Consider the following 17,037-nt stretch of genomic DNA (forward strand, 5'->3'; position numbering starts at 1 on the left):
TTCAACCTCACAAAACTGAAGTAGCTTTCCTACGCCACGGAAGAAAACGTTGACATAACGTCCTTCCATCTGGTTGCAGTTGAAGACCATGTTAATTTCTTTGGTCACAGTGATGACTCCACATCTGATGGGCAAAGAGACAGAAAAACAAAGCTATTGATTAACCTGCACAAAATGGTAGTTACTACAGATTTGTCTGCATGTATACATTTTTTAAAAATAACATGAAGAAGCAGGATATATGTTACTATGAGGTTAATAAGGTGCAGCTGAATGCAACAGCTCAGCCAAAATATTATATTTGAATTATATTCAGTTTTAGAGATAAATCATCCATTATATACTGTATTATATAGTACATATACTATGTTTATTAGCTGAATATCAGAACATTTCTAGAAATATTAATAAAAGTATTAGTATTCAAAAAGTATTAATTATAATTAATGAATAAGTGGCAACACCCTGGAATCAGGGACCAGTAACTAAATATGAACCAAATAAGAAAGTGCTGGATGGTGCCAAACAGAGAGGGGTGAATTTGTACACTGGCCTTGGTTACCAACTTACTGAAATGTTATACCCAAATAATCACAGGCAACAACTTCTTAAAATTATAATAGGATTTATTTAACTCTAGCATAGATCAATGATCAACAACTCTGGCAAGTAAATCACTATTAACTATCCTAAGCAAAAATTAAATAAAGCCAACAAAGCAAAGCATACAAGACAGGCATGTGTGTGAGAGACAAAGCAGGGGGAGAGACAGAGAGGAGGGGGGTCAATGTGGCCACGTGAGTGGTTCGCGGACCGGGCTCAGAATGGGCTCAAAGCCGGCAGATTTTGGAATCAAAATGGCGGTTTAAAGCCATGTGATTCAGACGCACTCTGATGCTAGACTGCTGTGGGTCACATGTCAGGTTCTGATCGTTTTCTCTCATTTTGATGCCAACCAACCGCACTTGTCCAGTCCGAATGACATTCCAATGTCGTTGCTGTAGATCCTGGTAGTGTGGATCAGTGAGTTGATCTCTCGCTCATTTCTAGCACACAGCTTGATGTCATTCATGTAGAGGAGGTGACTGATGGTTTTTCCATTTCGGAACCGGTATCCATAGCCAGTCTTTGTGATGATCTGGCTGAGGGGGTTCAGGCCTATGCAGAACAGCAGCGGGGATAGTGCATCACTTTGGTATGTGCCGCACTTGATGGTGACTTGGGCAATTGGAAATTGAGTTGGCTTCCAGACTTGTTTTTCACAGCCCTATTGAGTTCTTGATGAAGGTTATTAGTGTCCTGTGCTTCTTGTACATTTCCTTGGCTCCCCTGGTATTACTGCCAATTCCCTTCTGGGCCCTGTCCATGTATTGAGCCATGTGCCTACTCATTTTAGCCGCTATGATGCAGGAGCTTCCATGTTGTGCAGAGGCAGGTTATTGGCTGGTGGTTGGATGGGATTGTTCCCTTCTGGGGATCCTTCATGACCAGGACTGTCTGTCCTTGGGTTAACCATTGTGGATGGGTCCCATCCATCAGCAGTTGGTTCGTGTTGCCAGGCATTCATGGAGCGCGGTAAGTTTCTTCAGCCAGTAGGTGTGGATCATGTCAGGGCCTGGTGCTGTCCAGCTCTTCATACCTGCCACTCTTTCTTGGATGTCTGCCATTGTAATAGCTACTGGATCTTGTTCAGGGAGATTGCTTTATTCTCCTGGCCTCTGATTTTCACATGCTCTTTGTGGCTCATGGTGTTCATCTTCTAGCCAAGCATCTCTAGGCTACTGAAACCCGGTACGATAGGGAATCGGTTCCTATATGACCGGTACCTACGGGACAGAATGCACATTATGGCACCTCATTTCGATGCCACTTTTTTTCCTTTGGTGCACTGAAACAGACATAAGGAGCGTCATCACCATTTACTGCAGTACAAATGTAGCGTCCCTTCAATCTCAGGTCAGTGATGCTTGTGTTAAGCAAGTATGTGCTGTAAGGGCTTGTTGACTGCAGCCTTAAATGGTTATTGGGACTTGTTGTGACCCAATGGGTCCTGGGTCCCCCCTTGCCTTAGCAAGCAGAATTGGTTGTGGAACTGGGGCTTTACAGAATGATGATGGAGAATAATCAAAAAGTGAGTTTGTGAGTTAAGGCAAAATAAACGAAATAGCCCCTCCAAACTGAAAATATCCAACATGAACACAATGTGAAAGAAGTTTAACCTATTTTATCACCTGGGATTGTTGTTGCCATTGTTCTCCACTGAGTTACCAATAAGGATTTCAGCTCCCTGTATGTCAGAAGTGCAGCAATCTGATCTTCGGATGACTTTAATATATGAGATGTTGTACGGACCCCGCATGTCCAACCTCCACCAGGGGTTGTTCTCCAACCGAGTGGCAGTGCAGCTCCCATGCAGATAGTCTGAAAAAGGTTTGCCATCAATTGCCAACTGTGGCTTACGGTTGGAGTCATACGATGAAGACTGAACAGCCACTCCACCCAGAGCAACATTAGCTGGAGAGTTGACACAATTAAAATTATAGAATTGATCATTTCATACATATTTGCAGTGCAAAATATCAAAAACATCTACATAGGAAAGACATTGATAACAAGCTTGAACATGCTGTAAAATTAAAGGCAGAAAATAAAATACAAATATGAACATTATAAGAGTTTTAAGAATTAGATATTAGAACATTTCATTTTTAACATCTTCTATTGTTTTTTTGTTGGGCAAAACTACATTTAATGCTTTTCAAGACTTTTCAAGACCTGCAGATATTTTGAATAACTGTTCAAGGCTCAGACAGGTTAAATTATTTCACCAAAAAGAATAACATAAATAAACAGAAGTGTAGCACTTTGTTTTTCTTCTTCCCCCCATTAATCATCTCAGCACCGGTCAGGTTTGTCTTGTGACCCTTTGAAGAGGGCCCAATCCTTAGGTGAAGAACTTGAAGAACATAAACTATCTAACTGTATAAAGTAGGTAAAACTAGCTCCACCTCAACCAGCTACAATGATAAAATGCTGCTTACACATCGATGCATCAGTATTGACAATCTAATATTGTCATATTTAATAATAAATGACTGACAGGATGTTTTACTGCAGAATCAGTACTTTTAATTTTGATATTTTAAGCACATTAATAATACTTTTGTACTTTTCTTACCTGCTTGGTGAGTAATCATTGAACGGAAAAGTATGGACCCTGTAAATAAAGTTTACGAAATTCAAGTGAGCGTGCAGACTATGTCAGTTCTTACATCTTGTAGTCAGCTTCCTTGTGGCTTCAGAATGTGTGAGAAAATCGAATATATTAATTTAGGAAAAATTAAATGAAGTCATGTTCTTCTTCAACATATATGATTTAATCTATATCTATTATAAGGAATTAAATTATTAAATCTTAACTTTTTAACTTCAAAGCTTAATATATTTACACAACACATGTATATCATTGTTTTACTAACCCCCAATAAAAATTAATTTCCAACTCCACTCCATGATCTATATTTAATTACATTTAACACCAAGCATGTTTTAAAACTTTTTTATAAAAAAATTAGCTTTAACACAAAATGTGTGCTTATGGTGGCAAGACTGCAGTTGTCAAAATAGTTTAAGATGCTGGTGTTTCTCATTTTTCCCATTATGTGCATTTGAATTGATTTGCATACACTTAAATGCAAAAATTTGGCAATGCCTACTGAGTAACTCAGATCAAGTCCCAATGATACAGACACAAGAGCCCCTTCAAAATAAAATAGTAGCATTTATGGGGGGCAGCAGTAGTGTCAAGTCTGACGCCAATTCATTAAAAGAGTGGAGAAATTCATCCATACAGCTACAAACATAAGCTACACCATACTGAGTATATTCCAGTCAGTAGTGAAGTGGATTTATTGTTAAATTCACAGTTTGATTGGCTTTGCACAACCCACGTAGTGCATCATTTAATGTATGTTGATTTCTTGCATATATATACAGTATATATATACTGCGAGCCAAGCCTTCTCATCCAGCATCTGCGTCTGACCTCACAAATGCTCATCTAGAAAATGGTCAAAAATTCCCATGAACACACCCTTAACCTTGTGGATGGCTTTCCCAGAAGAGCTGAAGCTGTTATAGCTGGCCAACTCCATATTAAACCTTACACCCATCAGGCAGGCATCCTAAATCTTTATATATATATATATATATATATATATATATATATCATTATATGTAACTGGCAGTACTGGTTCTTTTCTTCTGAAGAATCCTTGTGGATTGGTGGATTGTAAATGTTCTGTCTTCAGTGATCAAACACTTCAAATATTGTACTGCAATAATACTTATTTCATGTTGTGTGTGTACTGGTCTGTCTGTATTAGAATATATGCTACATACTGTATTAAAATAAGTGTATCATTGATTTGGTTGACAGCCCAGGTGACAGATGACAAGTACAACGTTTGATTCTTGATTTGATTCTCTTACCTCAAATGCCCTTCATGATGACTTTTCAGCTTGGAGGCTCAAATTTGATTAACCAAATTTGAATGTGAAAGTCAAATATTTTTTAAGCAAATGAATGGGTGGGCACTTTGACAAGTGCATAACAAACACCAGCATATTGTGTTTGTCTTGAACAACAGAGAAGAGGATTATCATGCAGCTACTCCACAACATTTGTCTGATAGTTTAGTTACTTGCATTGCTGTTACTTTTCAGATTAAGAGTTTACATAAAGAAAAATATGATAAACTTCTAAATACAACTCATTGTTAATATCCGTGGTTTACAACCTTTTAGGCTTCTGACCTCTTACAAAAAGCAGCGTGTAGTTGGGGGCCTTTTTGGGGACCACATTTCAGATGTATGTGAGTTTTTCCACCAAATAGTGATTTCTACTTAAATAACCATTCACTGCCCAAAGAGGTCAAATTACACAGTATTTCACAAAGCAAAAAATATGTTACTTTATACTTGCTTGTGGCAAGCAATGGTGGAAAGTAACGAAGCACATTTACTGAAGTACTGTACTTGTAATTTTGAAGTAATTGTACCTTTCTTGAGTATTTCCATTTTATTTTACTTCCACTTCACCAGCCAATGTTGTACTTTTCATTCCACTACATCTTTTTGATATTTTTACTTACTTTGCAAATTCAGATTATTATTACAAAATGTTATCAGCTAATAAATGATGATGTATTTGTATTGATTAAGATACCTAAAATAAAACTAGCTACTTTATACTACTCCACTACATTTCAGAGGGACATATTGTAGTTTTTATCCATCACACAAATTTGGCAACTTTTCGAATTACCAATATTACAACAAAAAAGCGAAGATTAAAGAAAAGACTTTGCTTTTTCTTTTTTCCTCTCACATTAATCACCTCGCAACAGAGATGCTCACAAGTCTTTGAGCTAGAATCCAAGTCAAGTCTCAAGTCTCTTGTGGTTATAACGAATGTTGTATCACCTGCTGCGTTCAATCCAGGTTGCTTATAAAACTGCATAGCTATAAGGAATACTGTAACTATGACCTGTTTTTTATTTACAGAGCACAACATGTAATGTGAAATGCAATTATTGACGGCTTATTAAATACTGTAAGTCAACACACTCCCCAGTTTAACGTTAACAAAATAAAACCGTGACGTTGCATAATAAACAATAAACCTGTAACCTGTTTTTAACTTACAGAGCACAGCCATGTAATGTGCAGTGCAATCAATGACAGCTTAAACTACTGTAAGTCAACACATCCCCCACTATCAAACCAGTGTAACATCATAACTAAATAAAACTGTAAGGTTACATGATCAACAATAAACCTGTAACCTCTCTCTAGCCAACAGTAATAATTAACTTGAGCCTTGGGCCTTGTTGTATGAAGTTTTAAAGCCAAAGTTTATGATGGATGGCTCAGCAACTGCGGTGTTTGTTGTCCTCTCTCACGTGCGGCCGCGCACATTAGATGTGTTACGTAGGCAGGTTATAGGTAACAGAGGGAGGGAATAACGGGAAGCTTATCAGAAGTTTTCTAGAAAATAAACGTTGTTCACGAGTCCCGCACCTTGAGTCAGAGTCGAATCTGAAGTCTTTTGAGGACGAATCTCAAGTCGAGTCTCAAGTCACTGTGTGTGACTTTAGTTGTAACAAGTACGAGTCTCTAACTGGATACCCCATCTCTGCCTCGCAGCCCCTCATATTTATCTTGCGACCATTTGAAAAGGCTGGGAACTGCTGGACTAAACTTGCTAAATGAATATAAAGTATGAGCTACACCTTGGCCACCTGTAATAGTAAAATCATCATCAACCAGTGATCAATATTACCAACTTCCATCCATCGCCAACCGCTTATCCTGTCGCGGGGGGCTGGAGCCAATCCCAGCTGGCGGAGTACACCCTGGAAAGGTCGCCAGTCCATCGCAGGGCAACACACAGACAAACAGCCACTCACGCTCACACTCACGCCTAGTTTATACTGTGACAAGTAACGGACACTGACAGCGATTCATGAACTTGATCATGTACTTTTTGCTTCACTTGTCTCACTGCAACCAGGAAAGTGTTGTGACATGAAGAATCGGTGAAACGTAGTTTGTTTGAGTGCTGGACAACTTTGACACTTTCAACTTTGCAATCTGTTAATGAAGAAACAACAATATAAATTAGAGTTAAAATGAATTTATCAATTAGATTATCAACAGAAAAATAACTATTTTGACAATCGATAAATCATTTCAGACATTGGCTGTCAATCAAGTGCCAACAAATCTCTGGTTCCATCTTCTCCAGTGAGAGACTTTTATTATATATACAGTACATCATTGGAAACTGAGTTATCTTGAGGTTTTGGACTTTTTGAATAAATAAGACATTTAAGGACATCACCTTGGACCCTGGAAAGTTGTGATGTCAGTCGATAATAATTGTGGTTACGCCCCCTCCCCGTCATGCAGACTCTGTGTGGACTGGTTCCAGCTCCCAGTGAGTGAACACAGCAGCCGGACCAGAACTGACCGGACACAGCCTGCAAAAGCGATAGAGGCCAGTTTGACTTCTGGGAATACAGTACTGAGGTGGTTTTCTTGCTGGGCTTGGCTCTTGGCACCCTGGGGCTGAGTAAACCAATTGAACCGCTAGCCACAGATTCAGGCAGATAGGCCACAGTTAGGAGTTTAACAAAAAGTAAAGTTGTCCATCAAGAAGCTCTGTGTAAGTCATCTCAGAACTGGATTCCCTGTTCGGTCTTTGGGGCTGTGTTCAGTCTTCATTCATGCCGTGTTCACTGGGATGCTGATTGAAGTTTCGTAGGCCGCTCACCCTGTTCCGGTTCCCAATCAGGTGCTGCACTGCTCCATCACTCCCTGCTGAGTCCCCTGCCTCTGTCCTGGAAACCTCCAATGCTTGAGTGAAGGGGTACACCTTCATACAGTCTATGGTAAACACTAACACTACCCCTGTGCTCCGATCTCCCAGTACGGGCAGAGTAAGCTAATTTGACCAGTAGTTGCATAGCTAACTGAGCCAATAACAGCAGCTAGTTTTCAGCAACAAGTAAAGCCATCTGTCCATCAGACCCCAGAAACACTGTGCTTCAGCAGCATTATACTGACAAATCCTTACATTGGACGCTAAATTAAGACAAGTGCAGAATGAATCATCAGCTTTTTAAAATGGTTTTCCAACTGACAAACTCTTAAATATCATCAAGAATGCCTACAAAAAACATTTTTTGTCATTGATGGGCTAGATCTGCCATAGCAATGACACATCATTGATACTCTCTCGTCTTCATTTGCCTATTTGGCATTGAAGTAATCCAAAAGTAACTCAAACTAATCAGATTACATTACTTTTATTTTGTGGTACTTGGATTACATTACTGATTACATTTTTTAACAAGTAATTTGTAATTGTACCGGATTATATTTTCATTATTTAATCCTCCCAACCCTGCTTGCTCTTTCTCTTTGCCCAAAACAATTTAAAAAAACGCACAAACCCAATGGATATAGTATAAGTATATAATTACTTAACTGTAACCAAACCCTTCATGTTATGCTTAACATTATTAAAGATTAGTAATTTTTAGCCATTTAAAAATTATCTTTGTGCTACAGGTTTGTAATAACCTTCTTATTTTCATCCTGCTGTTTTTGTGATGACGGGTTAGTCAGGCTGATATTGTCAGCCATGCGCTACTGTTAATTTCTGTACTTACTAACATTGTCTGAAAGGCCAGTGGTGCTGTCACAAAAGTCAAGATATAGGGATTAGTATTAAACTTAAGCCTTGAAGAAAATGTCAGATGAGAAAAAAGTTTAAGGATTCATAAAATTCAAATAAAGACACTGTAAGTAGAAATACTGCATATAGGTAGTCCCAGAATAATGAAATGCTCTATTGAAAGTAGTATTTAGCACAAAATACACAGTAACAAATGTCCTGACAAACAAATTAGAAGCGATGTAAATACAAAAAAAAATGCAGATCCCTCTGTGTTTTGGTTGATTTGCCATCAACCAAAATTGTGAGGATGAGATAATAGAACAGGTTGTCATCCTGCAATTATTTTGTGCAATTGAAGCTGTAGTTACTACCCATAGACAAACACATGCAGATAAGAGATGTTTTACCTGTAGCAAGTGTCGAGCACCAACTCTGAGGCTGTCGGCGGTGTATAAGAGGAGCGCAGCTTCCTCTTGTTCATCCACTTCACCAACCAATCTGTGGCATCTTGCTGCCGAGTCTGCCTGTCTTTTTCCAAGAGGAGTCAGGAATCCAGTGAAATCCTTAATGATTTAACGAATAACAAAAGCGAGCTGAAGCCATTCACCATGATAAGTAAAAAATGTCTGACGAGGAGATACTGTAAAGATATTAATGTGGAGAACAAATCTCCCTCCAGACTGTACGCAACTCTACCAGTCCTTCCTGCCAGACGACCCCACCGTCTCAGCACAGATCACGGATTGTCTCTCAGCCATATCCACATGGATGAAGGCCTGCCACCTTCAACTAAACCTCTCTAAGACTGAACTCTTGGTCATCCTAGCCAAGTAATCCATTCTTCATAACATCAAACTATAAATTGGCTCCTCAACCATCACTCCAATTATGCATTTGACAGCATTAACATTAGATAATATGTTCATCCAGAGTTGGTGGGACAAAACACTTTCTGATACGACGCCTTTATCGCCAAGACAACATCATTTTCCTGTGCCATCCAAGCCACTGTTTTCTGATGTTACAATACAGTTAAAGTTTGTTTATGTTTAGGCACAAAAATAATCGTGGAAAAAAGAGAGCACCACTCCATGGTTTAACAGTTTATTTAACCTCAGAGAAAACAAATATCTGTTTACATTAAAATGCAAAAATATGACCATCAAAGACGACAAGATTTCACATAATATGACCCCATCTCTACCAAAACATGATAAAATCTTTAATATTAAATATATGGAGGCAAACGTAAAGCAGTATAGTATACTGTGGATGTGTGTATTTATTCCTATTTTCTGTTTAAAAGATGGGAAAACTACACTCAAAAAAATGATTCTTGGTTATCATAAACATGAAGCAATACTTTTAAGTAAAATGTAACTGAAATACATGCAATCAAAAGTTAATTTATTAAAAATTATTAAACACAACGTAAATATGCTTAATATAAACTGAATGTAAACAGAGTAAACTTTTAGAATGATTTTTGGCCATCATAAATATGAAGTGATATTTTATGTAAAATGTAACTAAAATACATAATATCAAAAGCGTATGTAGTTAAAATAATTAAACACACCATAAATATGCTTAATATAAACTGAAAGTAAACTAATCGAATAAACTTTACTAGCTCCAAAAGCAGGCTGCATGCATGTCCTTCTGTTGCACATGTGCATAATCTGCTCATTGCCCTGTATTCTTTTGAGTGAGCGGGAACGTTAAAGTTTTATAAGTTCAGTCGTTTTTCATTTGTTGTTTCACTGTGTAGCAATGTGTCATTTTAGAAGTACGTCAATTTAAATGTGTTATATGTTTTACAAAGACATAGTTTTTGGTAAATGCAAGTGTATGTGCAATGCTTTGTTAGCTTCAGCCGTTAGCACGAGGTTTTGGTGTGATTCACTAGTAAATAAGCAGCCGTGTGTGTTTGACTATGGGTGAAGGAGCTTGTGAATGGATTTGTGTGAAGTCAGTTTTTGCTAGTTTTGCTGTGGCTGTTTGTAGTTAGCGCCGCTTAGTTAGCCGCTCAACCGCAGCAGTATCGTGCAGATGGAGGGGGCAGAGCGGACTTCACACTTGTTGATACCTCTCTGGAACTCCGGCTTGCTGTAAAAAAAAACATCACAGGTACGGCAGTACGCCGTCTGTGGAAAAAGACAGACAGACTTCTATTAACGGACACACTGTGACCCACACTGTACATCTACTGCCAGACTGACAACTTGTTGGTTTGGGGTGAGACAGCTGAGAATGAGACAGCTGAAACCCGTGTCTTGCACACGTCTGTGCTTGGTGGTTCTTGAAGCACTGACTCCAGCTGCAGTCCACTCTTTGTGAATCTCCCCCACATTTTGAATGGGTTTTGTTTCACAATCTTCTCCAGGGTGGGGTTATCCCTATTGCTTGTGCATTTTTTTTCTACCACATCTTTTCCTTCCCTTTGCCTCTCTAGTAATGTGCTTGGACACAGAGCTCTGTGAACAGCCAGCCTCTTTAGCAATGACCTTTTTGTGTCTTGCCCTCCTTGTGCTATAAGTGTTTTTCGTCTTTTGGACAGCTGTCAAGTCAGCAGTCTTCCCCATGATTGTGTAGCCTACAGAACTAGACTGAGAGACCATTTAAAGGCCTTTGCAGGTGTTTTGAGTTAATTAGCTGATTAGAGTGTGACACCAGGTGTCTTCAATATTGAACCTTTCCACAATATTCTAATTTTCTGAGATTCTGATTTTGGGATTTTCATTAGTTGTCAGATATAATCATCAAAATTAAAAAGAATGAACACTTGAAATATATCAGTCTGAGTGGAATGAATGTATACATTATACAAGTTTCACTTTTTGAATGGAATTACTGAAATAAATCAACTTTTTGATGATATTCTAATTATATGACCAGCACCTGTATTTCCTTTGGTTGTGCCATGCTTTTTGGCCTGATCTACACACTCAACCTGAAGTATCTTCCAGAAGGTTTTGATGAACTTGGATGGCAACAAATTGTCCCCAAAGGTGCAAATATTAAAGATTAAGATGCGTCAGTGAGCTCACAAGAACAGTGCTGGATAGTTGAGCTTGGCTTGCTCATTGTTGTTGCTGTGCTTGGGGAATTTTTTGTTTTTATGTAACTGTTGATGTTGGAATTGTTCAAACTGATATTGGATACTCATATTTTAAACGCTTTGAGTATTGTATTGAAAAAAGGCTCTTTGAATGGCAAACAATTTTTTAAAAGATTATTTTAAAATTAATTTTAAGTTACTGAATACAGTAGAAATACTTATTCTGGTGGAAAACCTTTAATTTTTAATTTCTTTAGCCTTTATACTACCGTCAGGTTTACTGGAAAACCTTGTGCACTTTGCCATTAGACGATTTTTTTGAAATCTGTCAATAAAATTTTCCATTTATAGTTCTTGAATGTGTTGCTTTGTGATTTATTACAGGAAATATAATAACTAATTTGAAATGCATTATGTACATATAATACATATATGAACATAATGTTTATGTAGAAGTTTCCCTAAACTTTATATTTAGTACTTGAATAAACACGTAAGATTTATGTAGAAATTCCCTTAAACCTCATATGTAGTAATTGAATAAAGACATAATGCTTATTTATAGGTTTATATTAATTTAATCAAATCTGACAAAGTTATGTCATTTATTCAAACTGACTTAACATGATAGAAAAACATTGCATTACATGTCACCTTTTACATTGAACTTACGTAATAATATTAGATGAAAAATTTACATGTAATTAAAATACTTAAAGTCAATGTTTTAGGGATAATTAGTTTTTTGAGTGTACACATTTTGAATTAAAAAAGATTAATAAAACATCCACACTTTAAGAGAAAGAAAATATCACAACAACCTCAGAGAATAACAAACAGTCACTGTGATCTGGCATCTAGTGATCATTCAGTGATTCAGAAAAAGGAGACAGAAAAACTTGTTATTGGCCACATCCTCAGTAATCTTGTGGTACTGTGCAACTAAATACAGTGTGGCCACTTTTCCCAGAAAGCCTTTCAATAAACCCAAAGAAGATATATATAGTGCAAACTTATCCAAAAGTATTACATCACCAAGTGAGTGAATGAATAAAACATCTGACACCAGTGAGCAGAGTGGGTTTCAACACTTAGAACAGATGAAATTAAACTTGTTATTATCCGGCTTTTTGAACCACTGATGTTGTCCTCCTCTGTCCATGGCTCCAGACATGCCACAGTCATCAGTCTTTTCCCCCTGTGCCCAGTTTGTATAGCTGACAACATCATTGCTGACCCAGAACCAGAAATCCAGAGTGCAGGTGTAGCTCAGTCCCAGCCAGACGAAATCAGTTGAGGCGTTCTTGGCTCTCTCTTGGACCCATCTCTGCTGGTGACGGTTAGTGATGGAGACCAGGTCACTGTAGTTCTCTCTGCAGTAATATGAGGCCTCCTCCCAGGTCTTACTTTCTTTGATCAGGATCACTTTATCTGTCATGGAAGAAACTGAGACAAACACAGGATCATACCAGCAGCTTTGTTCAGTTAGTTGTTGGGAACACTGGGATCCAATATGGATCTTCAATACTGAAATAAAATGTTTCAGGTTTAAGTGACTGCTTGTGTGTTTGGGGCTAATGACAAATATCTTTAAATATGTTAAGAACTTCTTAAGTAAGTGACATTTTATTTTAAAGGAAGCCATGTCATGCTCAATAATAAATAAAATGATCAATTAACCAATACTTTTAAAAGAAAGTAAAAAAAATAAACAGATGTAGCTTGTGTACATCATCCTGGACACAGTCCAGATGAAAAAGACTGTGTTTCAACAAAATTAAAATAAAGTATAAATACTGTAGATTCAGACGGATTTTCCAACTGATTCCAGTTCAGCTCCTATAAGAGAAAACAGTTGAGACAGACGTTTGCAAAACTCACCGTCATAGCAGAAGAAGGGTTTTGTTTCAATGCAGTCATCAGAGCTCCATTTTCCAGATCCATTTAACTCAGTCATGGCACATTTATTATCTGGCTGATTCAGATCCCAGTTTCTGAAAGAGAAACTGCTCCCATCTGACCACGTCCAGGAGTCTCTGAACAGGCCGATCCACACCCACATATCTTTGTTTACAGACTGGATGTCTACAGCGAGTTTTTGTGACATGTCTTGAAACTGCTTTAGTCCACTGACCAGGTCTGTGTAACGCTCCCTACAGTATTCTTGAGCCGCTGGCCACTTCTTCATTTCTTTAATCAGATGGTATTTGTCTGTTGCATTATTTTCTGTGGAGTAAACAGGCAAACTTGCATGACCTTATAGTGTACATGTACGTCTTTTGAGCAAATACATATTTGCCATGCTAGTAGCGTCATGGCTCCGTGGATGGTAATGTTGGTTGAGACTGAAATATCTCAAAAACAATGAAATGGATGGCCTTGAAATTTTGTGCAGGCATTTATGGTCATCACAGGATATATTGCAATAACTTTCATGATCCTCTGACTCTTCATCTTGCTCCATCATCAGCTCAACTTTTTTTCATCAGTTCAGTATTTTGGTTTACGACTAAAAACATGTAAAACTAATGACATTCCTTTCATCCTAAGCTGTGCTTTGTGTTTAATGCTAATTATTAAATCTAACATGCTAAACTTAGATGGTAAACATGGTGAACATTATATCTGCTTATTATCAGCATGTAGTCAGCGTGCTGACTTTAGCGTGTAGCCCATAGCACTGTAGTGCCTACAGCTTCTCAGAGCCACTCTTATTGTTGTAAGTAAATGAAGAGATGAGATATATCACATCTGAAGATAATGTTATATGATCAAATATTAAATTTAGACAGTAGGGATAACACATATTCTCACCATCATAACAGATGAAATAACTCTCATGTCCACAAGACCCATCTCTCCAATTGCTATTCTTCTGTAATAACACACAGTTCTCTACTCCTCCAATATCATTCGGTTCTCCCGAGTTCCAATTTGTCTCGCTTTCTTTGAACTCCACTCCTGGCATAGACCAGTGCCACGTCCTGTTGGATTGTGTTTGGTTGTACAGCCCAATCCAGGCTTCTCCTTGCTGCACTGTAGTGTCACTGAGTCTCTTCATGTCTGTCATGTTAGACACTGTGGCCAGGTCAATATAATTCTCTCTGCAATACTTCTGGGCTTCATCCCAGGTCTTCTTCTCTCCAACAAAGTGATACTCATAGAGATGACATGCGAAGAAGGACCACTGACCTAAAAACAAAGGACATACTGTAGTGACTGAGCTGACAGCAAAAAATCAAAATCCTGATTCACACCTACTACTTACTGTCACAACTCTGGACGTTTATCCAGCTTTTCCCTGCCCCCTGCCTCTTCCCCCTTGTATATGTGTGTTTGCATGTGTTGTAGGCACGGCTAACCTCTCCAGACACCTGGTTCAACTCCACATCTGACTTCAATCAGCTCATCAACCCTCAGGTCAAATACTCCTGCCACTTGTCACCAGATTGTCTCTGTGGTTCAGTGACTCGGTCTTGGACGATACTAATTCAGAGAACCTGCTCACTTAAACCTCTCCCTCCGTGTCTGTGTCTGCTTCAGGGTCCAGTTTTGTGATTTTACTTTTAATTTGATGAAAGAGTGAGCTGTTCAAATGTTAAACGAATGCATATTAGGTTGGTCAAATAATGTTTAGCTAAATAAATGGTATATGATCCACTTACCCATCAGAATGAGCAGAAACAGACTCCACTGCATCTTTGCTCTGTTAGAGGAAACTGATATTTTAGTGTGCAGAGAACCAAACACAATGACTTTACCAAATTGGGTCAGTTTAAAGAAAATACATGTGAACACTTAACTGTATGTCCAGATAAAATTAGGGCTGGGCATGTTAACGTGTTATTATTTTATTATTATTAGTTTGAAAGTCCGTTGCTCACTGGGTCTGAATACACATACAGTCAAACCATCGGTCACAGAACAGACTGTTTCTGCTGCTCCCTGATAAAAGATACCTGATGCTGATACCTGTTCAGAAAAAAAAACATGAAAACTGGACTCTGATGGTAACTTGTTTTGACAAGGTAGATAAAAGGTAATGACCTGGCAGTGGAAAAGCTTTGGTTTAATATTTGATTTGATTACATAAATGTTTAAGTTGAGATTTACAAGAAATATTTTATTGCTACTGTGTGAAGGGAATACTGCTGGTAAAATGCACATTATTTGATTAAAGTGTTATTGTCACATGTTATTACACTTTTGTGTATATAGCAGTACATTTAAATTAAAATTGCGCAATACACTACTTTAGAATTCATTATTTTCAAATAAATAAATCCTTTGGCAACCTGTCCATTCGCCTGGTGTTAGCTGGGATTGGCTCCAGCCTCCCGCGACCCTGTATGCAGGATAAGCGGTTGATGATGGATGGATGGATAAATCCTTTGTCTCTGAACAGCAGTTTGATAAGGAAGCAGAATAGAGGCAACTATGCAAACTGAGTTCAGATTCAGATTCATTCATTATTGTCCTCAGTGGAGGAAAGTTGTTTTCACAGTCTGTACAAAGAGCACCTTCAACATGAATACGACACACAAAATACCCATAGTACACATATGCAAATAATGTAAACATCATTAACTTGTCAGTGCAGTACAAAACTTTTTCAAAAGCGTGCCTTTTTGTAGAGCAGCTGTCTGTATCTACGGCCAGGTGGGAGAAGGGTGAAGCATGAGTTGAGAGGGTGGCTGGGATTTTGTACTATGGTAGTTTCTCTGCGAGCAGGGCAGGATTAATGAGGGCTGGCAGGTTGGGAGTGTGAAGACCTATTATTGTCTAAGACCTATTAATATCAGTACAAACAGTGGTTAACTGTGAAATATCTTTTTGTAGCCCATGAAAATGTCTTTCAGCAAAATATAAATAATATAACACATCGGGCTGGGCCAATAACAAAAACACCGGTACAATATAAGGCAATACAACAATTCTGGCATATTTTGTTTCTGTCTGGAGACATTTAATGTTCTGATTTTACAGGTACTGCCATAATTTCTGTTATTTTCCGTCAACCTTATAAGATACTGCTACTATTAAAGGCATTATGTATCAGGAGAGGGTGCGACAATAAATAAACCCCCAATAGAATAACACATAATTTAATTGTTCATTATACCTTATATAAGCCTAACGAAATAATTAGAATTAGTTTCTAGTGTCTACACCACAAAACTCACAAAAAATAGAATTTAAAAAATCGAGTGTCTTTTGTTTTGAGTCTAGGTTTAATTGAATTTTTGCATATTTATTTTAGAATAACACATCACCTAATAAAAAAATACAGATATCTATTTATTAATTTTCACATTATTTCATTTATTTTCAAAGCATGCTGGAGACAGTAGGTAATGTTTTTCCAGACCTGAGCAGTGCTCCACCAAAAAGCCCCAAAAACCTGAACCTGAGAGGTAAAATCCAGGGCAAGAAAAAGTCCTGTAGACTCACAAAGCTGTGGGCGCACAGCTATTGAAGGATTATTGTATTTATTTGTCTTGTCCTGTTACTGTGTCCACCTTTTGTTAAAAATACTGAACATTGCACACAATTAAGGTTTTTAAGAAATCATGTTATTATAAAACTGTGAAATCTACTGCAGAGATACAATATTGTGCTTCCACCTCTGCACAAACAATAAACGATATATTAAAATTAAACAACAGCATCATAACTCACATCTTCTGAGTCCTCGCAGCAGCTTCACTCTGGTGTCTCTCCTCCTGTGCTG

At 37.9% G+C, this 17,037-nt stretch overlaps 2 protein-coding genes across 2 annotated transcripts in view; both read right to left on the reverse strand.

The window, feature by feature from the left end:
• Positions 1–7,444, reverse strand: part of LOC119911931 (fucolectin-1-like) — a 9,236-nt gene extending 1,792 nt beyond the window's left edge. Inside the window, exons 1-3 of the mRNA XM_038730906.1 lie at positions 7,294–7,444; positions 2,232–2,514; positions 34–124 (exon numbers count right to left, since the gene is read on the reverse strand). Of these exons, the coding sequence (XP_038586834.1) occupies positions 34–124; positions 2,232–2,514; positions 7,294–7,444 (525 nt within the window). The remainder of the gene's footprint in view (positions 1–33; positions 125–2,231; positions 2,515–7,293) is intronic.
• A 4,413-nt stretch (positions 7,445–11,857) lies between these two features.
• Positions 11,858–17,037, reverse strand: LOC119913310 (macrophage mannose receptor 1-like). The gene is made up of 5 exons (XM_038732714.1): positions 16,986–17,037; positions 14,972–15,012; positions 14,121–14,498; positions 13,188–13,532; positions 11,858–12,737 (listed from the first exon to the last, which is right to left on the reverse strand). The coding sequence occupies exons 2-5, from the start codon at positions 15,003–15,005 to the stop codon at positions 12,391–12,393; spliced, it is 1,104 nt and encodes a 367-aa protein (XP_038588642.1). The 5' UTR covers positions 15,006–15,012; positions 16,986–17,037; the 3' UTR covers positions 11,858–12,390.

This window comes from Micropterus salmoides, unplaced genomic scaffold (assembly GCF_014851395.1).
Source record: "Micropterus salmoides isolate LMB-PRFRI ecotype aquatic unplaced genomic scaffold, ASM1485139v1 Ms_hic_scaffold_2, whole genome shotgun sequence".
Taxonomy (NCBI): Eukaryota; Metazoa; Chordata; class Actinopteri; order Centrarchiformes; family Centrarchidae; genus Micropterus; species Micropterus salmoides.

Coding starts and splice junctions, on each gene's coding strand:
- LOC119913310 (XM_038732714.1), bottom strand. CDS start 15,005: ATGCAGTGGAGTCTGTTTCTGCTCATTCTGATGG. Junction 14,499..14,971: donor GTTTCTGCTCATTCTGATGG/GTAAGTGGATCA, acceptor CTTTGTTTTTAG/GTCAGTGGTCCTTCTTCGCA. Junction 13,533..14,120: donor TTATTTCATCTGTTATGATG/GTGAGAATATGT, acceptor TTTACTCCACAG/AAAATAATGCAACAGACAAA.